General features: G+C 57.6%; 1 protein-coding gene across 2 annotated transcripts; it reads right to left on the bottom strand.

Annotated features, from left to right (window-relative positions):
- Positions 1-13,558: 13,558 nt before the first annotated feature.
- SPRY3 (sprouty RTK signaling antagonist 3) lies at positions 13,559-25,589 on the bottom strand. 2 transcript variants are annotated; one of them, XM_064712969.1, is made up of 2 exons: positions 25,513-25,589; positions 13,559-20,173 (listed from the first exon to the last, which is right to left on the bottom strand). In XM_064712969.1, exon 2 carries the CDS (start codon positions 20,124-20,126, stop codon positions 19,209-19,211), a length of 918 nt encoding a protein of 305 aa, XP_064569039.1. In that variant the 5' UTR covers positions 20,127-20,173; positions 25,513-25,589; the 3' UTR covers positions 13,559-19,208. The 2 variants fall into 2 exon arrangements, with proteins under 2 accessions (XP_064569039.1, XP_064569038.1); XM_064712968.1 differs by lacking the exon at positions 25,513-25,589 and adding an exon at positions 23,633-23,945.
- Between the last annotated feature and the right edge of the window lie 929 nt (positions 25,590-26,518).

The following is a 26,518-nucleotide window of genomic DNA, read 5'->3' as shown; positions in this document are numbered from 1 at the left end:
GGACAGCTTCCCTCAGGCTGAGTGACACCCGGGGACCCTCGGGGCTGTGTCAGGGGTTCCGAGGCCGCCTGACCCGCTCTCCGCCCCGCCGCAGCCACAAGAATGGGCCCGTGCCCTCCCTCAGCCATCCCGGAGCGGAGCCACGAACCCTGCCCGTGACCCCGGGACACCTGGGGGCTGCGGGGATCCCCCGGGCCGCCCCCCGCACTCGCCTGCAGCACAGGGGGCGCTAGGCACGGCCCGGACCGCGGAGCGCTCAAAGCCGCCTTTGTGGCCGGGCTGTCACCCGGGGCAGGGCCGTGCTGGCCTCTGGTTGCCAGGACAACGACGGCAGGAGGAGGAGGAGGAGGAGGGTGGGCTGGGGGGGAGGAAGGGGAGAGGCCGCAACAGCAAGGTCTGGGCAGTGCGGGCAAAAGCGAACCCCAAAGAAGCGGCTCCGGCACGGGAGATGCCAAAGCTGGGCCCTGAATTGCTCCAAGCCCCCACTGGGTCAATTCCTTCAGCTGGGAAACGGGAGAGGTGAGGAGTAAAACATGAAAAGCTCCCAGGGGCACATGCCAGGCTTTAAGGAAAACTCTGGGAGCAAGAGGCTGCCTGATCTCTCACCTGCAGGTTCTCTGTATGTCTGTGGGGGGATGTCCCCAGAGATATACAGAGAACCTGTATGTATCAGACAAAAAGGAGGAGGTTTTTCTGATGAGGGTGGGCAGGCCCTGGCACAGGTGCCCAGAGCAGCTGGCGCTGCCCCTGGATCCCTGGCAGTGCCCAAGGCCAGGTTGGACACTGGGATTTGGAGCAGTTTCGGACAGTGGGAGGTGTCTCTGCCATGGCAGGGGGTAAGAATTAGAAGATCTTTAAGCTCCCTTCCAACCCAAAGTGTTCTAGGGTTCTACCATTCCATGAAATGTATTTTTGGGCCAATATTTATGTTTTGTCCCTTTGCAGCTCTGCCGTTCCACCAGATTTCAGGGGAGTTCAAAGGTGTTTTCCTGCCTCCCCTGGGCCCTGGACTATTTATAGCTGTCAGATGTTGGCAGCCCAGCTCTCACAGACAACTGTAGGGTGACAGTGTGCACATGGAAATGGCTCATTCCTGGTGAGTAATTCCAGGGCCAGCCAGGATCCTGCAGAGTGATGGGGTTTGTGTTCAAGGGAGTCAGAAAGGGGGGCTGGGAACAGCACTGAGACTCTCCTTTAGGCTCAATATGAGAAGAAAGGAGAAGACTGAATTTTCCAGGGAGAACTCTCACCTTTTGGGATTCTCCTCAGGGAGAACAATGCTAATCCTGCCCCATGGGCTATTTCAAGCCAGGGTGGCCTAGTTGCCAGAGCTGTCCTTGCTGATTCCAGCTCTGGGGTTGCTCTTATCCTCCCATAGGTGCTCAGGAGAGGACGAATCTCACCGTGGCACAGCATCATCGCTGCTCAGAGCCCTGACTGACCCAGATGCCTCCACAGCGTGTGGTGCCAAAGCCCCTCAGATGCCTGTATAAGCCCCCCAAGCTCCTAAAAGGCTGGGACTCGGGGAAAAGTGACTCAAAAAGTCATTTCTGACATAGCCCCAGCATGAAAATGGCAACCCAGGCAGAGGTGGAGTCCCCTGGATCTATGGAGGGATTTAGAATTGCATGGATGTGACTCTTAGGGACATGTTTTGGTGTGGCCTTGGCAGGGCTGAGGGAATGGTTTGACTCTATGACCTGAGAGGGCTTTTCCAACTGCTACAATCCCATGTTTCTATGGAAAAGAGCCTCTTGCAGAAACCAGGAGCCTTGGCTGCATTTCTGGTGCACTGTATTTCCCCACAGAAGGTGAACATCCCACGTCGCTGGGGGAGTGGAGAAGGGTGAAGCCGGAATTCCAAAGTTCCAGCGAGCAGGGTCTCACATCCCACTAAACCCCAGTAAATCCCTTATTTACAGAGCTGCAGAAATGGCCCAGGAGCAGGGATCTCCACATCTCCACCAGCAGGGGCTGCGTGGGGCTGTCCAGCCGGACACACGGACAGCTCCAGCCCATCCCGGCCCTGACTGGATGTTCCCCATCCTGCTGGAAGCTCCTGCCCTGCTCACCCCGCTGCCGAGGCACCGCTATCATCTCCTGCATCTCCCCAGTGCTTCCCTGCTCCGGCCGAGGGCAGGAAGGGGAGAAGGACACCACGAGCACGCAGGAACTCGGAGAGAGCTGGGAAAGAGCTCTGGGGGCTGGCCAGCCTCCAGGGCACGGGGACACGGCCCTGCTGGGGAGCAGAGCCACAGAGCCCTGCACTGCTTCACCCCACAGCAGCCCCGTTTCACATCCCACTGGAGCAGAACCACTTCACCTTCTCGGTTTTTACACTCACCCCCCTCTCCCTTCAGCATCAGCTGCCGGCAGATGGGAGTGTGGTGGATTATTTAGGGAAAACGCCCAATAACATCACAATTACTTACCATAAAAGCCTGGTGCTTCCAATAATAGCCTAATGTTCCAGGCACCTGTCCAACAGAGCTCTCCTACCTGCCCACTGCAGGGTCCGTATCCATCACGCTCCCCTACAGGCACCTCGGGGTGCCACTGCCCCTCTGCCAGGCTTGGGGAGGCAGCAGGGACAGGGCTGGGGACCTGCCACCCCCCAGTGCCATCCCTTGGGGTCTGCAGAGGGTTGTAAGCAGCAACTGGTGGGGAAGAGGCAAAGCCAAACCAGGAATTCACCTACAAACCAACACTACCATCCCTGGAAGTGTCCAAGGCCAGGCTGGAAGGACTTGGAGCACCTTCGGCTAGTGGAAGGTGTCCCTGCCCATGGGGATAGAACGAGGTTGGTTTGAAGGTCCCTCCCCACCCAAACCACCCTGGGGCTCCCGGATCTGCCAGGCTTTGGCAGCTCCAGGCTGGCCCCACCTCTCCTGCCCATAGCAGGTGACAGCAGCAGGGCCCAGTGAGCCCAGATGCCACTGTCACCTCTTGACACGGTCACCCTGATGCTGGAATGAGGCGGAAAGGGACAAATGGTGCAGGAACAAAAGGGCTCAGAACTGTTTTTCTTGGTCAGATCCCATGAGCCCCATCAGCGACATCCGCGATGGCTTTTCCAGACCAGGCTGGGCAGCCGGATTTTGCTCAAGTGTTCCCAGGGAACAACAACAACAAAAAAAAAAACTCCATCATGAACATGTGTCCTGCTGCACAGTCTGGCTGATATGAACCCAGGATTGTCCAGCAGCAAAGTTCTTTGTGGGCTTGGGAAAGAGTGGAGGAGCAGCGGAGATGGTGTAACAGGATGTGGGCATCTCATCTCCCCAGAGCAGGAGACAGCCAGAAGCACTGGCACTCACCCAGCACTCAGCTCCAATTTGTTTGCACACAGGCTTTGCTGGAAAATTGCATCCAGCCGGCCAGTTAATAAAAATCATCCTCCCAGAGCTCACCGGCAGCATTTGCTGAATGAGAGATGGATGCTGAATTATTCACTGTGCGCCATCGGAGCGGCGGCGCTGCGAGAGGGAGGAAGATTTCGTGTTGTGCTGTCAGTTCTGGAGCTCTTCATTCTCAGGGCTCTGAGGCTGCCATCTGCTACTAAATTCTCCACGAGGAGCGGGGTGGGGGAAAGCAGGCAGCGCTTTCAGGCACTGACTGCTCATCGTACAGCAGCTCTAGAACACATTTTCGAGCAGTCATGAGAAGGAGAAATCCAGGGGGAAGTGCAGAGTGGAAGGGATAATGTGTCACTTAGAGAATTCCACCTCCACACATGGAGGAGAAACATCTGAAGGCACAAAATGCCATCCTGCCTCTCCTGTCTGCCACAGCTGAGTGGTCGAGGGCGAGGGCAGACATAGCACAACCTTCAGGATGTGTAATTGGCCTTCACAGCCAGAAATTTCCCCATTTCTCCAAGTATCCAGCTGTTTTCTTTGTCTAGTGAGCTACCTCTCACCCCCCCCAAATTTTCTTTAAAAAATTCAGAAAAAAAATTAATTAAAACGTTGGTAAGGTGCTCAGCAGGGAGGTCCTTGTCTCTTACACTCTAGAAACACTCTGAGATGAAATTTTGGGAAATTGCTGTGGGAGAGAGACATCCATGGCCAGGTGCTGTGGTGGAAGTGTTCTGGTGGAAGTGCGTGGTCACAAGGCTCTGGATGCCTGGTCCGAGTCTGGGAGCTCACCAGCCATGCTGAGCAGTTTGTTTTATCAGGAACCAGACAGAGGAGACACAGCAGAGCCAAGCAAGGCCCTGCAGGCAGTGCTGGAGAGGGAGATAGAGCACCTTGGCTGGGCATGAAAGGCTCTGGGAGAGCAGGAGAGGAGGAATCAAAAACAATCAGCCAGGAAAACAAGCTCCCTGATTTGTTCCAAGACTCTCAGCATTGAACACCGCAGATTTGGGGATTCAGTGAAGCTGGAGCAGAGGGCACCATGGGATTCTCGTGTCTCTGATATGGTTCAGACGGGAGAGGGATGAGGATACAGCCTGTGGGTTCCCACAGAGCATCCCAACGCTGGGAAGAACCCAAACAACCACGGGAAAGCCATGAACAGAAAGCTTCTTCCCTTTCATGCCTTTTTTCCCCCAGGCCATGTGCCTTTCCCTCCAGCAGGACTCTGGGATCAGAGAGGATGAGGGAGATGGAAAATCAGGCTGAAGTTCATCAGCCTGTGCCTTGGGCTTGAAGCATCCTCGTGCTCAGGAATCCATGTGCTCAGGTGTCCGCAGCCTCCCTGCCCATCCAGGCTGTGGGAAGCTGGGTTCCCATCATACACAGGATTCTCTCTGTGTCCCTCCCCAGAGCTCCCAGACTGGGGCTGAGGGCTCTGGGGATGGCTATGGTGGCTCTGCTCTGGGAGAGAAGTGTAGGCTATGAACCAAGCTCCATCCAGCAGGGAAGGCTCCACAGACTCCCCTGTTCTTCCCTGCATCTCTGGCAGTCTCCCATTCCACTCCTTCAGCACAGCCTGGAGCTGTGCACCACAAACATGACCAAAGTCAGGAGAGGGAAGGGCAGGAGAGGCAGGAAACGCCCTGATGGATAAGGACTGGGACACACAGTCCCTCAGGATCTGTCTCTCTGGGGCCTCAGAGGAAGAGCTGGAGTTTCCTGTGTGGAATGTAGCTCAGGAGCTGGCCTTTGCAATGGGCTGTGAGGTGAGGAGAACAGCAGGTAAAAACACCTAATTTTGGGAGGAGATGCTCAGTGTGGTACCAAGGCCACAGCCCTCACCAGGACGTGACCAGACACGGCATTCCACGAGTTTTACAAGTGAAGGACCCAGACACTGCGTTCCATGAGTTTTACAGGAGAAGCTGTTGATTTCCTTATCCTTGTGCCCCACATTTCCCTCTGGGAGCCCCTGGACACGGGAAGGACCCACTGATGGGAGGGCAGGAGGTGGTTCCCTCCCCTCAGCACCTGTCAGGAGTGCCTTGCCCACTGGATTGGCCCTTGGGACACTGTGGCTCAGGGAAAAGGACTCACACAAGCTCAGATTTCCTGCTCTCTTGGACCCTCCCACCTCTAACACTGTCAGGGTACCCTTTGCTGATTCCTCGACTTCTGAGCCTCAGGCTGGGCTCTCCCAGGGGGCTCCTCTGTCAGGGGAGACCCTCCTGGAGCAGTTTTGTCAGGAAAGAGAAACGCACTGGATTTTTTCAGTCTTCAAGTTCTTGTTTGTTATTACCTTATCTTGAGTTTTGCACGCTGTCTACACCAGGCTCAGCACACTGGAAAAGCACCACAAAAATGGCCAACAATCTCTTCTTACTTGGACTTTTAAGACTAAACTATCCAATTAAGAACTGACACCTGGATTATTTCCCCTTTTAACCCAATAACTGGTCCCAAAGAGCTGCAATGGGGACTTTTCTGCCCAATTGCAAAATGCCACCCAAACCCATAAAGGAGGAAGAAAAAGCATGAAGAAGAAACCCAGGACAACACCCTGTGCCCTCCATCTTGCTTCCATCCACAACAAACTAAAAACCCCAAATCCCAAATTTCTCACCAAGTGATGCACCTACACTGCTCTCTATAATCTATTTCACACTTTTGTGGATTCTAGTCTATCTTGAAGTCTGGGACACTTTCTCCATGAATGAGGGTCAAAGTCAGTGCTGCCCTGGGGGTCAGGGCACCCCAGAGCAGACACAGAAATATTCCCTGCGTGCCCTGGGTTTGCACATCCTGCCTCATCCTACTCTGGACTGCTGATGCTGCTGTCTTTGTATCCTTGCCACTTCCCTGGTGGAGAAGGGATGCTCCTGCACAGCCAGAGGTTCACTCTCCACCTCTCTCCCTTTCCAAAGGTGGCCCTTCTGTCCTTAAGGAGCTGAGGGACATTCAACAGGAAGGTGAAACCCCACAAAATTCGACCTGATGGAGCCCATGGAGCGTCTCTCCAGGTGAGGCTCTCCTGCTGTCACCCTGGGACAAGCAAGGACATTTCTCCCTGTTGGTTATTCTCCAGCACACCCATCTCACCCAGCCCACTTCTGTCACTCAGAAGCTCAGTGGGATCTCATCCCCAGCCTCGGGGCTGTTGATTTTTAATGCCTGGGTATTTATTTTGGCCATTGCAGCCCCCCTTTGTCCCCGGCGCTCTCTGACCCCCGCGTGTCAGGAGTTCAATCTGGGACGTTCCACTCTTTGCCCCCACTTAATTCTTTTCGAGCTGCTCGGCCTTTGAAACCTGGTGCCGTATGCCAGTCCCAAAGAGCCCTGATCAATACTGGGGGACCACGTCCCTGTGACCTTGCAACCTGCCCCAGAAAGGGCAGAGGGCAGAGCCCAGGGTTGGCCATGTTTTCATTACAGGGTTGGTTGGAGGGGGAGGGAGAGCTTTTCTTTTTTGCTTTCTTTCTGTCTTTCTTTTCACAGACACAGCCCAGCTGGGACACTCCTGGCTGCCCGTCCCCTCCTCTGCCTCATTTAATGACAGCAAGTGCCAGAACCACCAAAAATCACAGAATGATGAGATAAATTAGAAAAATCAGGAGCACATCTTGCTGTAAGAAAGGAATTGCCCCTGCCTGTGCCTTTCAGAGAGCTGGTGTGTTTGGGGGTGTAAAGTCTCACTGCAATGGAGGGACCCATCAAAGGCCCCTGAAAAGCCCTCACAGGAGGGCTCAGGGCACCTGGTTTTTCTCCCCAAAGCCCAATCCCTTGTGGGGCCAAGTTTTATTCCAAGGAAGGGGTCCCCAGTGAGGGGCAGCCCTGTGCTGCCCCAGGTGACAGGGAATGCTGAGGATCCTTCAGCCCCGTGCCAGGGCTGTGTGAGCTGGGATGTCTCCAGGCCCTTCAATTTGAAGGCCACTCTTTTTTTTGGGCCCAGACCTTCCCCATGCCATTTATTTTCTCCTTGTCTCTGTTCAAAAGGTACAGCACCTGCTTTCTGTCCTGGCTGCTTTCATCTTCAGAACAAGGAGAACAGATGAGAGGGAAAAGCAGGTGGTGTCTCCTTGGGACAGAAGGCCTTTGATGTGGCTGCTCCCAAAGGGAGATTTAACCCAGCTTCCCTTTGCCAGGGAGGAAAAGCAGCAGTGAGGTTCAAGCCAAACCGTTCCCCTGGGAATGGGCAGGACCAGGTGTCCTCAGGATCTTCTCCTTTTGCTGCTGTGGGTCCTGTCCCCATGATCCTGGCAGAGCAATGGCAGGGCCAAGCTGGTGGTGACCCTGTCTGCAAGTCACCAGCACCCCTCTTCCCTTGAGGGGACATGGTTCCATGGGCACAGACTCCTTCCCTCGGGAAGATGCTGTTTCTTGTGGGCAGAGATCTTGCCTCGTGCTGATATCCATAGCCAGGGTCAATCTGCTCCCCAGCACAAGCCCAGCCCTCCAGAGGGTGCAGGGCAGAGCATGGCATTGCCACAGTCACCCCTCTGCTTGCCTGGGCCCCTGGGCCCTGAGCTCACCATTCCTGACTCAGGGAACAGTCCCAGCCCAGGGGCCCTGAGCCTGGGAGAGTTTGGATAATGCTCCCAGGGATGGCGGGTGGGATTGTTGGGGTGTCTGTGCAGGGCCAGGAGTTCAATCAATGATCCTTGTGGGTCCTTCCAGCTCAGGGTACCCTGTGATTCTGTGGTTCTGGGATGTCCCCTTCCCCAGGACTGCAGGGGGAAGCTGTGGCCCTGGCTCAGCAATGGAGAGGCCAGTGGGTGATTTGAGATTTGCTGCATTTTGGCTCCTGTTGATGGTTTGACCCCAGGGTTATGTTAGCAGGGCTGTGCACACCAGACCTCCCACAAGCTCCTTTCTCCTCACCTTTGCTTCCAGCTCTCCACAGGGCCAGGGACTGCCCAGACCAGGCTCTGCAGGAGCTCAGTCCCATCAGGAATAACAGCACTTTTAAACAACCCTTGTAGTTTGGGGTCAGTGGCTTCTGCAGGACCTTCTTAGAGGAATTTTTGGGCATTTTTGAGCGTAGATGTGTTGATGACTCACCCTGAATCCTTATGACCCAAAACCTGTGGGGTGAGCTGCACACCCTGGCATGTCTGGGGCTGGAGGAGCAGGAAAACACCTCCTGCACTGATCTGTGCCCCGAGTGCTGCCCAAGGACAGGAGTGATGGGGCACCTCATCCTCAGCGTTCCTGGTGGTACTGGCAAGGGCAGGTGATCCCCAAACGGAGGGCACTGCCATGCACCATCCAATTAACCCTTCTGGCAGCTTCCATTAAAAATAAAGGGGCCTCCAGGTCCCTGCTGGAGTGGCCTATTTTGTGTGAGCATCTCCTTGGTTTTGCCTCGGCGGACGGAGTTGGGGAGGCAGTTATTTCAGGAAAGGGACGCTATAGATAACTGATCTGCCAGCCAGGTGTCATGTTCCTTCATTTATTTTCAATTACTTTGTCTCTGGAGCTCCACTGAGAATCGCCTGGTGTCAATTCATTTGGTCACCTCCGTGCCTGCCGCGCATCTCCGGGGGCACTCCCGGCGTGGTGTGATCCGTCCCCAGGGGAGGCTGTTACAAAACAGCCCCACAGCCCCGCTTCTCTTGCAGCTCCAGCTCAGCCTCCGGGCCACCCCTAGCTCTGAGCCCCTGCTCAGCGTCACCAGGGGCTCTGGGAGCAGTGGGGTGAGCAGGCAGAGAAGAGTTTGGGTGGAAGGTTCCTTCTGCTCCTCAGGGTGCTGTGATGGTGACAGCGCCCAGCCGCTCACCTGCACAGCCCCTTCCCAAGTGCATCTGCCTGTCCTTGCATGCAGGTGACAAGGACCTGAACCCCCTTGTCCCCTGGCTCATTGCTCTGAAATCCATTTGCCCCCTCGGCTGCTGAAGGTTGGGCTGATCATGGAATCATGGAATGGGCTGGGTTGGAAGGGAGCTTGAGGATCATCTCATTCCACCCCTGCCATGGCCAGGGACACCTTCCACTGTCTCAGATTGCTCCAACCTGGAACATTCCCAGGGATCCAGGGGCAGCCACAGCTTCTCTGGGCACCCAGGGCCTCCCCACCCTCACAGGGAACAATTCCTAATTCCCAATATCCCATCTAACCCTGCTCTCTGGCAGCTTAAAGGCATTCTCCTTGTCCTGTTGTTCCATGTCCTTGTAAAGAGTCCCTCTCTCCCCTCAGAGTTCACCCCCTTTAAGGTGGACTGTCCTCACCCTTGCTTTCACTTTGGGCACTTTTTACCTGCCTGAGCTGCTCTCCAAGTGTGATCTGAGCCATTCCTGGTGAGTCCCTGCTCCTGCTGGCACCGCTGAGCTGGCAGGGCTGGTGACAGGGACTTGTTGTCAGCAGCAGGGCCAGCTCAGCTCTGACAGTGACAACAGCGGGGACCAAGAAGGGCATGATGTCATTTTCAGATCCGCTGGGAAGATTTCAGCAGGCACGTCTGGAAAAAAACATCATTTCCCCGTGAAAAAAGGGCACATTTGCTCTGGTTTCAATGAGAAAGAAATAAATAGAAAGCCTGGGAGTGACTGTCCTTAATTGATTAGTCATTTCTGCAGATGATAATTGCACATCAAAAGACTGAGATCCTACTGTACCATGCAAATGTCCTCATGGAGAGCAGCAAGGCACAGGGGAAGTGGATACAGGAAATAAATCGTTTAGAAGCTCTCCAGGAGGAATTTGAGTTCCACATCAGGAAAACAGTTTTGTTCTAGATGTGCCTTGAAGAAATATCCTGAACCTCAGGCACATTCTGGGAGCAGAACACAGCGAGGAAGGAGGCCAGGCAACACCCTGGTGAGGATTCTCCAGCCAGGGGAAAGCATTCCCACTTCAGATAGTGGAGAGCTTTGCAGTCTCTGCAGCTGCTGGCCAGTGAGCCCAGGGTGCCCCGAGGCCCTGTGGCCCCGAGCACCACCAAGGCCAAGGTGAAGTGGCTGCAGGAAGGAGCTGCCAGTGCCCGGGCTAAAGAGAGAAAATGGACCTCCCATCCCTGCTGGGTGCTGGGCAGTGTCCCCAGCTGTGGATCCCTGGCCATTTGTGCACAACTGGTGCATGCAGGGTGCAGGGTGCCCAAGCCGGCCCAGCTGAGGGTCCTTGGCCACTTGGGCACAGCTGGTGCATGCAGGGTGCCCAGGCTGGCCCAGCTGGGGATCCCTGGCCATTTGTGCACAGCTGGTGTGTGCAGGGTGCCCAGGCCGGCCCAGCCCTGCTGCGGCCCACGGAGGATCCGCGCTCGCCCCACGGCCCCGCGAGCTGCCAGCCCTGCTGTCTGGCAGAGGAGGCTTGTGAGCATGACTCAGTCAGCCTCCAAAAGCAGCAGCGAAAAACAAGAATCTGCTGTGAGCTGCATCTTGATTTTTAAGCCAATCTCGTGATGTTTTGCGGGGCCGGAGTGTGGCTCTGTGATACCCGGGCAGTGCTGAAACCCACAGGCATTTTGGATTTTTGGAGGGTGCAAATTGTCCTTTTTGTACACAATGGGGTCCTGGAGACCTTCCTTCATGCAGTAGCAAATCCCCCACATCCTGAGGGCTGAATTCGCAGCACAGGTCACCCTTCTGAGGGGGTCATTTCTTGTGGGAGATGTTCCAAAGGCTCCTGACTGCCCTCAGAGCTGCCCCCTCAACCTTGTGATGCCTCCAGGGATTCCTAAACCTCACTAAGCAGCTCTGAACAGTGGTAGGCCAACATAAGAATGGCCCTTTGTCTCTGCCCAGAGCAGTCTTGGCTTTGTGAGGCCAGAGGTGTGAGAGCAGAGGTACCCTCAGCCCTACCTAGAGCACGAGCACAGCCAGGCAGGAAAGGGCTTCTGATGGTGGAGAAGCCATTGTGCAAATCCCTCCAGCCTGAACTCCTGTCCTCTGGTCCCTATCGCCAAGGGTGACAGCAGGGAACTGGGCTGGGCCCTCTGCCTGTTCCTCTGGTCTCTGCACACCCAGGTTCCTACAGGCATCACCTTCAGCACGAGTCAAACCCCACTCGTGTTTAATTAATGCTCCATCTCCTCATGAGCATCCCTGAGGAGGCAGCTCTGAGGATCCCCGGGGAGGCTGAATTCCCTGCTGACCCCGGGCACATCCAGAGGCAGGCTGGGATCCGCTCCCCTCGGCTCTGCAGGCGGGAGGGAGCTCCTTCCCTCTTTGTAGTCAGCGCAGAGAAATCGGCACTTTCAGGGCATGAGTCATCTGACCTATTTAGCCATCTTAGGAAGAGATGAATGACTCCTTCTGAGGGCTCCTCTCTCTCTCTCTCCTGTCTAGACAGCCAAGCTCTGACTGCAAGCACCTTCCCCAGCTCTCCTGAGCCCGCCAGGCACCTTCCCGGCATCGAGGGATGCTCCAGCAGGCACGGGGCTGCATCACACCTGGGCATCCTCAGGGGGATCTGGGCTTGGCCTGACTCTGCTTGCTCCAGGCGAGGAAAGATTTCAACACCAGGACAGTGGAAATGCACTTTTGGAAAATGTGGTCTGTGTCTGAGAGGGGTTTCATGGAGCTGAGCTCGCTGGGGCTGTGCTGGTCCTGGGACAGGACAGAACGGGACATTTCAGCTGTGAACAACCCCTGCCAGCCAAGGACAGCTGGGGTTTTATTCCAGGCTAAACCCTCTGGGGGCTCAGAGCCCCAGCTCACATGGGGTAAGTGCCATGGGGTGTTCGAGCCTGGGGAGCCCCTCCTTGTCCTCACATGGATGCAAACCACAAAATGACTGTGTAGTTCAATTAATCACCCTAATCTTATGGAAAAAAAAACCCAATTTTTGCAGGTTTTTTGTCAATCTCGGGACCATTGTGACTTCCTTCACACAGAAGAAAAATGTTCAAGTGAGCAGTTGACATCTGTTTCAGATTACCATGGCCTGTGGGTCACTGTCTCACGCTGCAGCTCAGCTCCTGAGCCTTCCTCCATGGGACCACAGGAGAGAGACCCAGAGATGCCAGGGGGCTTGGTGCATGAGGAGAGGGAAGGCTTGGGAAGGTGGCACTGCAGGCGCCAAGAGGGCTCTAACACAGTTAACAGAAAGCTGCACATCTGGGAATGAAAGTGCTTGGCTCTGTCCAAAGGAGAGGGACTTTGGCACTGAAAGGAGCCAATGGGTGACAAATGGCCCGGAGCCATCTTTTGTTTGAAAAGCAGGGGAAGAGTGAGTCACAGCAGGGATTGGACTCACATCTGTGCTCCAGAGCCCTGAGGCAGATCCTGGATGCTGGGGATGAGGCATTGGAACCGATTTTAGAAAGCAGGCTCCAATACCAGCAACACCACAGCCAGGGAGAAATGGGGAACCAGCCTGGGAAAGGGTTTGTGGTGAGAGATGTGCAGAGTGCGTGGGGTTAACTCAGCACGGGGGTCAGGAAGGCTCCTCAGCACAAGTCTGGCCTAGGGACACCCTCCTAGGAAAGGAGGGACTCTTGCAGAGAGAGGAAACAGGTTCAGCCCAAGCCAAGGGGTAGCACTGAAGCCAACAAATTAAAGAGGAATAACGGGGGTGCCACCAACCATGGCATTGATCAGCCACCAAATGTATGTGCAAGGGCCTCGGGCTCTGGAGGTGCTGGGGGAAAGCTCCACCAGCTGTGCGAGAGAGGAGCTCTCAGTGAGCAGAGAGCCCTCAGGATGAGGATGTCTGCGCTCTGCATGGGCAGGACTTTGGGATCCACAGCTTGGGATGTGCACGAGGAGCAGAGGCACCAGCCTGGCCCAGGAGCTGCTGGGCTGTGGCCCAAATTCCTCCTGGTCTGGGCTAAACCACCTCCAAGGTGCTTCCAGCAGCTGCTGGGAAAGGAGCTGGTGGCAGCTGCAGCTCCTCCTGCAGAGCACACCCATGGCCCTGTGGCATCACCCCCTCTCCTCTGGCACTGGGAGAGGCTCTGGGAGCACGTTGGGATCTCTGAGGGGTGACTGAAAGCCCCAAGCACTCAGGAATTCCTTACCTAAGCCTCCCCTTCTTTGCTCCTGCCCTTTGCCACCTGAGCCAGCCCTTCCTCAGGGACCTGGGGCAGCTCCAGCAGGGAAGCCCACGCTGTATTTTGGAGGTCTGAGCATCAGAAGGCTCCCTGGGCAGACCTCACAGAGGCCAGGATGATCCCCCCAGTTCTCAGCCCCTGCCCAGCCATCCGGCACCCCAGGCAAAGCCTGAGCCATGCCCCGGCCACCATGGAGACAAGAACAAGACCACGTTCAAAATTAATATATATTTTTATTGAATAGTTGCTCTAAGTGGGCTTGTGAAGCCACCCATAGAATCACTTCTTTCACCTCAGCAGTGGTTCTGTAACAGTTATCAGCTTTGCAAGAGAAGGAAACCAAACAGAAGAGGGTGCAGTAAAATAAATAGGTTTTTTTTCTTATCTTTAAAATAAACTTTTCAAATAAATACTTTGGTTTTTTTAATTTTTTCCCCTTAAAAGGTACAAGAGTATTGTCAAAAAAACCAGCCATCAGGTTATAAACATATATTATACCTTGAAGAAAGGAACTGGAATGGAGAGAGCAGGGGAGGGATCTTTACAGGCTGTACAGAAGGGCTTTGTACCCAGAAACTCGGGATGGGAGCCTTGGGATCCTGGGCCTGTCCTGGGGAGCCCAGGGGGATCTTCCAAGGAGAGCTTTGTGCTGAGGACACCAGGGCAGGAGGAGGATGAGGAGCTGCTGCCAGGAGAGCATCCCAATGGAAAGGGGGAAAGAGGCAAGGTGGGGACAGGCCAGGCTTGGGGTGACCTTGGCACAGAGGTGGGAGCTCCCTCCTTGTCCCAAGCCCAGCTCTGGGGTGGGATTGGTCCTGCCTGTGTGAAGCCATTTGGGCACAGCAGGAGAGGGACCAGAGCCTCCCTCAATCATTCCCGGTGCCCTGGAGGGCTGTGAGCCCTTCCCATCCATCCATCCATCCACCCAAACCCCTCCTGCCTGCAGTGCCCCTCACAGGAACCCCAGCATTGTGTCCTCAGGGGATATTTCTGCAACACCACCCCAAGCAGGAGAACAGATCCCAGCCCCACTCCCAGTGTGACTCCAGGAGGGCTGGCAAGAGACTCAGGTGTTCATGGGGAAATACCCAAAGCCAGCTGAGCCCAGGAGGCCCCAGCTCAGAGTGGTTTGAGCCAAGTGGATCATGAGCATCCCATGGGCTCCATTGGTTCCTGGGAGGAGCCAAGCCTGAACTGGATCCTGTGAAAGACCAAGAGTGAGCTTCAGGCTGGGGCTCAGCGCTTATCACATCCCTTCATTTGACCTCCAGGGTCTGAGCACTCCCAGCTTTCTCCAGCCTTGGAACAGCCCAGGAAGGAGTGACAGCAGTGGTGCTGGGAGCAGGAGTTGAGGGCACAGAGGGCTCCTTTCCTGTGCCAATACCACAGCAGCTCCCCTCAAACCCGGCTCATCCCTCTCTACCACACTCCAGAGCCTTTCCTAATCTCTGATCCCAGGCTTTGGCATCTTTTGGTCAATGGCATTTGTCCTCCCTCCTTCAGGGCTCACCCCTGGGGATGGGCAGGTGTGAACTCAGTAGGATTTTATGGGAATCTGTGAGTCACAAAGAGCTTCCCCTGCTTTTTGAGGCACTGATGTTTCTCAAGGGTGAGTGGACAGCAGCCCAAGGGCCTCTTTGGCCCTTCCACCAGGAGTGGCGGGGGTGGGATGGGAGGGACACTCCAGCCTGGTCCCCAAAACCCCTCCCCACCTTTGCTGAGACTGATTTGCCAGTGGGGAAAAGGGGGAGTGGGACCAAGGGAAGCCTTGGAGGAAGCAAAAAGCATCAGAGGTTCTTGCTTGGATGGAGCTTTGGACTCCGGGTGGGAGAAGGAGGCTCTGGACAGGAAGCAGAGCAGGGGGAGCTCAGGTCCTCCTCAGGACCTGCTCCTGCTTCCTGGTCCTTTGGCACCTGAATCTCTTTCCCTGCTCCAATCAGCCCCAGCCCTGCAAAGGGGGCAAACGTTCCCTGGCAAAAGGAAGAGAACCGCCCAGGAACGCTCCCTCACAATGGGGATCCATCCCTGCGGGAGAGCAGAGGGCTCCACATGTGACAATTCCAAAGAAAACCAAGAGAGACACGTCAGGACAGAGAGAAACCCAAGTGCTGGGACAGACAGCTGCAGACAAACACCCTGAGCAGATGGGATCTGACTCACGGAGGGTGGGGCAGGAAAGGGGCTCCCAACCCCAACCCGGGCCCTCTCCGTGGGCAAACCCAACAGCCTGGCAGCCGAGCTGGGGATGGAGCACGATGGATCTGGTCAGAGCAGGTTGGGAAAGCTCAGGGAAAGAATCTGAGGCTGCCCACAGCCTTTCCCATCACCAACGAGCTCGGTGAACAGGAGCTTTGGGCAGCTTTTGGTGCTTCCCAGCCTCACCTCCCTGCTGAGAGCAAGGAGGGAAATGTGCTGAGGAGCCCCAGCTGGAGCGGGCAGCAGGAATGCCAGCAAAGCCATCTGCCCCATGAGCAGGGCAGAGAGCAGCAAGCTGAACTGCTCCAGCCCCTGCAGGTCCTGGATGTGATTTGGTGTCTGCCCTTGGTGAAAACAAAGCCCTGCTCTGGTCCCACAGCCCTCAGTGCCAGCTGGGGCTCCCGTCCTCTCCATTCCCTAGAACCATGGAATCAGTCCTGTGGAAAAGTCCTCTAATCACTGAGTCCAAACATTAACCCAGTACTGTGAGCCATCACCAAACCATGTCCACAGCTTTTAAATCCCTCCCCTTCTACATGTCCAGTATTTCATTAAATGTCTCCCCCAGATTTGCCATCTCACAGAGAGGAGCCCTGGCCGTGCTCCTCAGCCCTCTCCAGGCTGTGGCACTATTCCCTGCTAGGAAGGGTTGCCCCTGCACTGACCCAGAAAGAGCCCATTAGGTGGAGGCTCCTGGCAGCCCTGGCCTCCCCCCAGCTCCTGAAGGTAACTGTGCTGCTGCTGTGTGCCAGCAGAGCTCTGGGAGCTGATCACGGGCAGCCTCCCCTCATCCCCCAGCTCCAGCACCTGGGGGAGGTCACCCCGCGCTTGCATGACTTGGGAGGCCGTGAAAATGATGAAGCTTCACATGTTGAGTCATTCCACCATCAGGAGAGGAAGCAATGAATTGCAAAGATACAGAGGTGGTAACTAAATTTACAAGTGGGATCCGTTTAAAAAGGAGGAGGAAAAAAAAATCAAAGTAGAGCAAGTTGGAAAATTCTGTTCATTAGTTTTCTTTAAAAAGTTTCAATGAACTGTTTCTCATTCTCATTCAAGGGAGACAGTTCCTCCAACCCACAGGGAAAAAGGGACCTTTTCTCCCTAAAAATGCTCTCTGGTTTTTATGAAGCAGGAGTTTAATCAGCACCAATAGAAGAGTGAACTGAGCCTTCCAAAGGAAGGAGACTCTGGGAGGAAGTGTCTCCCCACAACATCACTTGGAAGTAGGGAGCCAAGCAATTATTGGCATAAGGATAAATGTATTAGCAATGCAGTTTATATTTGCTGCCAGAGGAATGATCTTAGAGGGGTTCACACACCTACAGGGCATCCTCTGAGAAGGTCATGGCTTTAAAATCCAAATGATTCCAGAGCCCAGGCTGGCCTCAGGGATGGACCATGCCCAGATGGGGCTCTGTCCCTTCCTAATGCCAGGAGATCCCTCTGCATGATGCCAGAGCATCATCCCGAGACACCCACAGATCCTTCCACATCCCCCCTCGGGCTCTGGGAGAAATCAGGGAGAGGATTTCACTCACGTCCATCACATCCTCCAGCACAAACCTCCCACCAGGCATGGGACTCATCCCCCCTTCCCCATGGAGCCTGGAGTTCAATGTTTGGGTGCCATTTGAGTCAGGGGAGCTGGGCACAGCCAGTACAGGATTTGATGAATAATGCTTCCAAGCTGGATGAATCACTCCCTGGAACCACTTCTCCCCGCAACAGAGGGAGCTTGGATCCATGGTGATTTTTAGAAAGTGAATGGATGGAAAGAGGAGTCCCACGATGAGATTCCACTCCTGCCTCCCCTCTCAGCCAGCACTGAATCCCACCCTCCCTGCAGAGCAGACCCCCAGACAATCTGTACACCTCCGTTTCCCCCACTCCCGACAACCTGGGAACCAAGGGTCTGGGATTAGCAATAAACTGACTGGGAAATCATCTTTTCCAGCCTGTGCAAGTGCACCAGGAAGCCAAACCTTGTACCTGGCACCGTTCACAGCAGTATCATGAATATTATTAGTAATAGACCTACCCATCCTAACGTTATATTTATATCTACAAAAATAGATCCACAGAACTCTACGGAAAGAGGCGGCTGGGAGGAGGCGGCGGACGGGCCCTGGGAGCTGCGGCTTGGAGAAGCCAAGGGATGTGTTGCATATATTCCTCCAGGAGCACCATTCCCTCCTCTCGCGCTCAAACACCTGGGAAGGGGGACAGGCAGGCAGAGCCGAGCTCCAGGACGCCATCCCGGCTCCAAACTCCCCCAAATGATGCCAGCAGGGTCACAACCAGGAGCTGGCACTGCACAGACATGGGGCTGAGCCCAGGAGCACCTGGAGTCCCCCAGCCACAGCAACCAGTTGGGGTTATCATCATCCCAGCAGGAAACACAGAGCCCTGACTCGGATTGCAGCGTCCTCTGCTCTGCAGATGGCTCCAGGTCAGGCCCAGGTCTGGCCCCAGGTCTGATCCCAGGTCTGGCTCCAGCCCCGTTCCCAGCTGTCAGCGAGTGGCAGAACCCCCTCAGCGAGGTGAGGACTCAAAGGAAACTTGGCAGGGAGGGAAGGTCGAGCTCCCCAGCTTTGACACCCCCTCCTGCTCTCTGTGTCCTCCAGCCCAAGGCAAGGTGACAGAAGCCCTGCTGGGGAGTCCCCGGAGTGGTGGCTGCTCACAGTTGGCTTTGCTGTAGTTTTTTAAAGTGAATTCAGTGCTGGTGGAAGGTACCAGATCGGGGTTCGAGCACGGAGCTGGTGCCTGTGGCATCTGCGGGGTGGTGGGATGGAGCCAGGCGGCAGCTCCCACCTCAGGCAGCCCTCCAAGGCCTGGAGAAATGAATGGCAATTTCCAAGCAGCTCCTTGTTCTCAGCCAAATCCCAGAGGGGACCTTTCCCTTGCTGCAGTCGGGCAGGAGAGAGTGGGCTGGGCTGCCTCCGATAGCTCCTTCCCCTGCCAGAAGGTTTCTAAAGCTTCCCACACCTTCTCTTCCTCTTTGAGATAGAAAAACACGGTGCCACCTCATTCTGGAGCTCGCTCACTTCTCCCAGCAGCTTCCCAGCCTGGAGGGAAGCCACTGCCACTGGTGAGAGCCCTTGGCACCCCAGCCCCTCAGGGAAAGGGACCTGTGGCCAGCTGAGGGGCGAAAGGCCACCCACAGAAAGTGCAGGAGAGGGAGAAAGGGTGGGAGAGGGGTCTGGCTCCCGAGGGACTCTGGCACAGGGACGCACTGACCTGTCTCCTCCCCCACGGATAAGGACCACACTGTGGGGCACCTCCTAAAACTATGGACAGCAGAGCCCTGAGGGGCCCAAGGTACCCTTGCCATGGGCACAGAGCCCAAGGACCTTCTGGGTCACCTTTCCCTGTGGGACACAGCCAGGGAGGGCACCCTCAGCTTGCTCTGCCTCTCCTGTCCCTCTCCTGTATGTGCAAAACCACTGGCACGCCCCAGCTCAGTGGCAGCTCCCCCGGCCACCCAGCCAGGGCGTCCCAAAGCCTGGGGATCCCCCAGGTCACCCGTCTGGATCCTGGAAGGTGATGGTGGGGAGGGGGGGGCACCGCAGAGCAGAGGGAGCCGAGGGAGGAGCGGGATGGAGGAGAGAAGAGGAGGAGGAGGGGGAGGAAGAGGAGCAAAGCCCGCTTCTCCTCCTCGGGAGGGTCATACCGGCTTGTCCAGCGTTTTGGGGAAAGGCGTGCCGCTGGCCGAGGAGATCTTTCTGCAGACCGTGTTGGTGTGGCTCTGGCAGCGGCAGCCGGGGCGTTTCAGGCCGTCATAGCCCCTCTGGCAAAGTTTGAGGCACCCCAGGGTGGGAAAGTAGCAGCAGAGGCAGGGCAAGAGGAGGGACAGGACGCTCATGGCAGCCCAGCGGGCGCAGCAGGAGCCCGGCCCGCAGGAGCAGGGGTCGTCGGCGCAGGTGTCCTCGTCGTCGGTGGAGCAGTGGTAGAAGAGCCCCTTGACGCAGCAGAGGCAGGTCCCGTAGTCGAGGAGGCTCTCGGCGGAGCAGAGGCAGCGCTGGTTGCAGAGCCAGCAGGAGGGCAGGCTGCGGGCGGCCGTGCAGCGCGGGCAGCGGCAGCGCCCGCACGCCTCGCACAGCACCAGGTGCGCCCCGTGCCCCGCCGCCGGCTCCGCGCCCTTCCGCGGCGACTCCTCGGCCTTCAGCTCAGCCCCGCGCGGCTGCGTCCGCACCAGAGAGTGCCCGGAGTGCGACGGCGTCAGGCTGCTCAGCAGGCGCTGCTCCGAGGCCGTGGTGCTCTGCGACACCGAGCTGGCCGTGCTCGAGTGGCTCAGGTGCGGCTGCAGCGGCGGCACCTGGTGCTGCTGGCTGTGGCTGCGGTGCAGGTCCTGGAAGGTGGAAGACGCCAGGCGGTCCTGGGACCACTCCTGCTTGTGCGGGGGCTGCGACAGCGAGGGGTTGGAGCGGGCTTGCTGGAAGCACGCCGCCGGTCTCTCCACGTAGTTGTTGCTGGCACGGATGGAGCGGATTTGGTCGATGGACAGCACCTGCTGGAAGTCCTCGGCGGGTGGGTCCATGGTCTCGTCACAGCTGAGTTCAGCCACGCTGGAAGAGAGCTGCATCTCCAGGAGCCGGGAGACCCTGCGGCATCAGGGCACATCTAAAGATCCTAAAGGATGGGGCAGGAAGAGAGAAAACATCCCTGTTACGTCCATCCAAATCACTGAATCACAGACTGCTTTGGAACAGAAGGGACCTCGAAGCTCATCTCATTCCAGCGCCTCTCCATGGGCAGGGACACCTTCCACTAGAGCAAAGCAGGACACAAAGGCTGTCTGGAGAACTCCAAATGAAAGAATTTCCAGCAATCAGACCCAGAGTAGTTTTGTGCCTGGGAACACTTAGGCTGGACAAATCCCAAAGGAAGGGCTGTCGGATCTGCCCCTCGACCCTGACGGGCACAGCCTCTCTCCATGCTTTTGAGCCTCTTGTGTCCTTCCAGAGGATTTCCCACCCCTCACCAGCACCTCCTTCTCCTTCCCCAGGGACCTGTGCTGGCCCTCTCTGGAGGAGGGGAAATGGGAAGCAGTGACTGATCCAGAGGCATGACAGAGCTGGGAACAGCATCTCCCTCAGAGCAGGGGCTCTCTCTGCTCTGGAGACTCCCAGTACACCCTGAGCCTCCTGCTCCCATTCCCTGCACACACTGGGGGCACTGGGATGGGGAATCTGAGCACAGGTTCTCTAACTATAGGCAGCAGCAGTGACAAATTAGAGTCACTGAATCAGTGAAGTTGGAAAAGCCCTCTAAGACCAACCATCAACGTAGCACCATGTTCACCACTGAACCATGTCCTCAAGACCCACATCCACACTTTTTTTTAACACTTCCAGGGATGAAATTGAGCCCTATGTTTGGCCAAGGACAGGACTATCCCACAGACTCCAAGTCCCGGTGGATTGCAGCATCCCACTACCCCATCCCCAGCCCAGGAGCCAATTTGCCCCCATCAGGAGCATTGGGAAGGGCAGGTTTCCCTTCAAACCTGGCACAGACACCAAGAAAGGCAGCCTTGGCACAGGCAAGCCCTGTGGTGCCCCTCACACCACCCTGCTGTGCCCTTTGCCATTGTTTTCAGGACGTGGCCCTTCCTGGTGCAGTGCTGGCAGCAGAACCCACCGTGCCCAGGAGCAGCAGCTCTGCTGAGGGCCGTGGCACGGGGCAGGGAGACTCCATGTGCCACCACTGCCCTTCCTGGCAAGCTTGGCCCCATGGCAGCAGCTCCATCTCCAAACCTTCATCTGCCAGGGAAACCCTCGGTGGGGCTGGGAGAGGAGAGGGGACGGAGCAGCGGGCACAGGAGCCACAGGAGGGAGGGAGACACAAAGCTCCCGCTCTGGACATCGGCACACGGAGCTGCCAGGAGCGCCCAGAGGACAGACAGACATCGCCCACTGCATGCCAGAGCCCATCTCGTCCAGCCCAGATGTCCCTGTGGGATCCGTGCTGCCCGTGCACAGCCACCTTCCCCGGCACAGAGGGGACAGCTCACAGAGTGACCCCCCTGTGTCACGGACACTGCCGGGCCCGCAGGAAGGCACCGATCCGGAGGGAGATCCTGCCCGCGCTGCCTACAGAAAGGGGCGGCCGCTGCTTTCAAGTAGGTGAAGGGGCCACAGGTAGAATCTGCTCATGCAGCAGAGAGAGGCAGAGGGAAGATTGATTTTCATTAGCTAGGCTGACCTTGAGGAGCAGGGAAAAGCAAAGGCAACTTACTTTGACTGTTCAAACAAGATCTCGTCCCTCCCATCCCCCTCTCTGGAAAGAAAAGGAAACTGATCTGCTCAGATTTGGGGTTTTCCCTCCTCCATGCAATTCCCCGTGTGGGAAAATGCAGACAGTGAGGAGTCGCTCACCCAGGACACCCACAGGTGATTTGGGAACCTTTTTCTTTCACAGCAGTGCCAAGGGGAGCTAGGAGGGCATGGCTGACTCGGGGAAGGTTTGTGAGATGGGAAGAGGAAAGAGGCAAAGCTCTTGTGGCTGTCACCTGCTGTCACCAAGCTCCTCACCAAAGCCCAGGCTGGGGATGTGAAGCCCCAGCACCCCCTGAAGAGGGAGGGCCCACCTCAGCCTGCAGCTGGGACTGAGCACAGAGGAGCAGGGAGCAGCCTCGGAGCATCCCCACACCCTCATGACCCAGATCCTGTCGGGACGGGATCATTCAGAGAACGATGCTGATTCCACCTGGGAGCAGCTGCTCACACCGGGTGTCCATCCCCACTCACCTGGCCTCAGCACTTGGCCATTCAGATTTGGCCACTGAGATGAGCCCTGTGAGGGTCCTGGGGGCTTCCAACCATGGGGAGAGACCCCACAGAGGGTCCTGCAGCCACAGAGCCAGTGGGGCTGCTGGCTCAACACAGGCAGCCCAAATCCTCTGAGCACCTGCAGCTCAAGAGGCGTGAGGAGACCCCTGAGCCAGGCTGGGGCAGGAGGAACAGCGTGAGGAGGAACCGAGCCCGGGGGACACGGCAAGGGAGGAGCTGGCCATCGGCTGTGCCGGACACTCCAGATCTGGGGGCAGGGCTCAGACACAGCATCTTGAAAAAGACAGAACTTGGGGGCCCCCCAACACTGGACCAGGGCCCAAATGCCCCCAGGACTGTGATTGCAAGGTGCAGGGATCAGAGAGGGACCTAGGCTCACTGACTGGGGGGATGTAAACGTCCCTGTGGGAACGAAGGGGAGCTGAAGAGAACATCTGTGGGTCCTGCAGAGGGACTGAATGACTGGAGCTGGGACCCTGCTGATTCCTTCTCCCCCACCCCCGAACAGCCCAGTGTCCCCCACTCCCTCCCTGCTCCAGCCTGATCCCAGGGCTGCAATCAGTCCATACCACAGCCGCACTGAGCCGGGCAATCCCGGAGCCCTGCTGCACCCCTCCCTGCCTACCTGCCTGCCTGGGGGACCCGGGGCAGCGTCCCCCAGCCTCCTCCTCCTCCTCCTCACACCCTGCCTGCCAGGCGGGCATGCCAGCCCCGGAAACCGGGCCAGCTTTATGGCCACCACCAGCCTCAAACATATAAAGTTCGTGTGATAATGGGCCACAGGAAGGATCGTAAAAGCAAATGATTTACAGGCTGGAGGTGGCTGCGAGCCGGGGGCAAGCGGCTCAGGGCGCCAGGTGGGAGCAAAGGGACCCCCTCGCCGTGTCGGGGTGCTGCGGGGTGCAGCGGGGCGCTGGGGGAGGCTGAGCCCCCGGTCCCGCTCAGCGCGCAGCCCACGCGAGGCTCGCAGCCCCTCCACGCACACGCAGCCCTCGTGTCCCGGGACTCCCGGGCACCGCCGCGCCGCCGCCCGCTCTGAGTGTGCGGGGCACTCTCAGCACAGCCCACGCGTGACTCGGACCCACAGGCGGCCCCAGCCCCGCAGCGCGCACCCCACGCGTGTGCAGGACCCCAATCCCCCCGCACGGAACCGCAGCTCCCTCGCACAGCCCGTGCGCACCCAGGGACCCGCGTCCCTCCAGCAGCGGCTCACGACTGCCCAGGAGCCCTCCCGCTCGGCCCACGCGTGTCCCCCGCCGCGCCCCGCAGCCCACGCGTGTCCGCGCCGGGGACTCACCCCGCAGCCGCCGCCGGTCCATCGGCCCGCGGAGCCCGAGCGCGGCGGGGGCAGCCCCGGGGCGGAGCGGGGCAGCCCCGGCCCCGCAGCCGAGCCCCGCGCCGCGGGCAGCGGGAGCGGCGGGGGGGCCCCGCGCTCGGTGGGAACGGGAGGCTGGGCGGAGGGAGGAGGAGGAGGAGGAGGGATGGAGGGAGGAGGGAGGGACCTGGCGCTGCCCGGGAGCATCGCGCTCCCCCTCGCTCTGCGCTGCCTTCCCGGAGCTCTTAACGCTTTACCCAAGTGGCGTCATCCCTCTGAAATGGACTCGGCCCATTAGCGGCTCCGCAGAGCCCCGCAGCGCTCCCCAGGCGCCGCTGCCGCCCAGCCCCGCCGCGGGATGCTCAGCGCTCTTTAAACGTTTCCGTCTGCCCCGGGCTCCGCGTCCCTCCCTGCGCCCCCCGGGCCGGTGTCCCCCTGTGCCCACCGGGACAGCGCCCCTGGGGACACAGCAGCGTCGCGGGATGGGTCGGGGTCAGTGTGACACCGCGGGCAGGTCCTGTCGGGCTGGGCCGCAAAGGGGACGGCAGCGACTCAGGATCCATCACCTTGGGTTTGATCCATAAATGGCCATGAAACGGCTCAGTCACCTCACAGAAGCATGGAAAAGGTGCGAAAAGACCTCTGAGGTCATCGAGTCCAACCTGCTCCCGGCTCACCTCTGCCCAGGAGGCCCCCGGGACAGCCCAGGTGCTTCCAGATCCAACACTTCCCAAAATCCCAAAGCCACACCTGGATGAGCCCTGCAGAGACACACTCGGCAGAGAGGCTGGGAGCAGCTTTTCCATCCTGAGACACACAGAACCAGCCCACACACATCCCACTCTCCCAGAAACAAAAAGGTCCAAGCAGGACCTGGACCTTCCATTCCAGAGGTTTTCCCAAGTCACTGCACGCTTTTCCCATGTCCCTTGCTTTCCTGCTTTCGTGCCTGTGGCTCGGGAGCACCAGGGGTCCTTGTGACACCCTTCACCCCCATTTATAGTAAAGTAGACCTGGCTTGACAGTCCCAAAGACACAAGGCCACCCTGATGACACTGAGCATCACCTGTGGGCCCCAGCCGAGTCCCCACCCTCCCTGCATTCCCCTCAACACTTCCAGGGTAGTCACCCCTTCTCTCTGGGATGCACACCAGATGAGCAAAGTGACAGTCCCAGCTAGGAGACGGCTCAGAATCTGTCTCAGACATGTGAAGATGAAACCACCAAGCCCTCAGCCCCCCCAGACAAGCCCAGCATCACGGGACTCCCTCGGGATGGGCAGGTCCCCAGGCTGGATGGCAAACACGGGGTCTGAGTGTGTGACAGCAGCATGGGGACAGAGGGGAAGTGAAGGACCTGGAATAAGAGTGATAAATCCAGCTCTGCTGCTTGTGGCAGTAACAGATGAGGACAAACTGGGGTGATCCCACAGACCTCAGGGGCTCCGTCCCAGCTGCTGCCAGCAGAAGCACTGGAATCCCCCCAGCTGGGGCCAGAGACTCCATTCTCCCACACAGTGCCCAGCAGAGCCCTTGCAGTCTCACTTTTAGGTATTTCTAGGCTGAGGGTTTCTCCATCTCCATGGGATCCCACTGGGGACGCTCCTCCAGGAGTTTCTCCAAGAAGAACGAGTCCCTGACAGCATCCCTCAGCCTCGGCTCCAGCTCAGAGCCTTCAGCCTGAACCCCTCTGCTCCCACCGGCCCCTCCTCTTCTCCCCATCGCCCTCTTTAAAGTTCCGTCTTTAAAGGCACAGAAAGGATCAGCGCTGCCCGATTCCCAGCCAGCTGGCTGAGAGCACCTGACTCCGGGGAGCACGTGTGCTGTCCTCCCTCTCTCCCAGCCCCAATCTCTCACTCCCACCTTGAGGTGCCGGTGATTCAGGCTTCCCTCGCTGGCTCGCAGCATCCCAGCGCAGCCCGCGTCGTGCTCCGCCGGCGCCGCTTTATTCCTCGCTGGCTGCCGAGGGAGGGCCGAGCAGGCATGAATGCAGAGCTCCCGGGAGGAGTGGGAGGGAGAGCAGCAGCCTCCCGGTGAGTTATTGACCACAGCACCGCTGGAGAGGAGGGCTGGGAACCCCAGGGCACTTGCAAGGCAGGAAAGTTTAGAGCCTCCCCCAAAGGAAGGATCTGGGATGGAGCCCCCCTCCTCAGGAGGGGTTTTGGCTGTTGGGAGAGAGATGTGGATCTCCCTGATGAGCCATGGCAGAGGAAGGTGTGAGACCTCTGGAGCTTCCTGGCCACCTCTCCCCGTGTGGGGGGTGTGGAGCAGGGATTGAGCCCCCTTCCCACAGCCCCCTCTGTGGCCCACTGCCCACCCCAGCTCCTCAGCTCATCCCTGGGACTGGTCCCACTCCTCATCCCAGTGGAAATCCACCACCTTGAACACCACTGGGGTCCTGCCCAAAGGATGGGGAGAAGCAGCTCCTGGGTATCTCATTTCTGTTGCATGTCCTGAGTGCAGCTGAGAGCACCAAGATGATCAAGGTGGACATCCCTGGGTTTCCAGCTCCAGCTGAGCCTGCTGGGAACAGCAGGGCCCCAGCTCCTGTTGCAGACCCCTGCATTTGGAGAAACCCCATCCCCACCAATCTTCACAGATTATGAGCAATTTCTCCCTGCTTTGCTCTTCCCATCATCCCAAACTCCCCCAAAACCATTGGGAGTCACTCGCTTTTATTTCCCTTCCCAAAAAGTGTTTCTCTACATCCACACCTTGGTCACAAATCCCAAGGAGCTCAGTCTGAAGCTTGGAGAGCTTAGTTGGGATTTTAAAACAATCAAGAGAGCTCAGCACCGTTTTCCACACAGATTTTCCAGCTCCAGGCCTGGCTGTGCCCACAGTCAGACAATTCACCTCCAGGAATCAG

The sequence above is a fragment of the Zonotrichia leucophrys genome, chromosome 4A (assembly GCF_028769735.1).
Source record: "Zonotrichia leucophrys gambelii isolate GWCS_2022_RI chromosome 4A, RI_Zleu_2.0, whole genome shotgun sequence".
Classification (NCBI taxonomy): domain Eukaryota; kingdom Metazoa; phylum Chordata; class Aves; order Passeriformes; family Passerellidae; genus Zonotrichia; species Zonotrichia leucophrys.
The sequence above is the reverse complement of the archived record's forward strand: the minus strand, read 5'-3'. Positions and strand labels throughout refer to the sequence as shown.

Coding starts and splice junctions, on each gene's coding strand:
- SPRY3 (XM_064712969.1), bottom strand. CDS start 20,126: ATGCAGCTCTCTTCCAGCGTGGCTGAACTCAGCTGTGACGAGACCATG.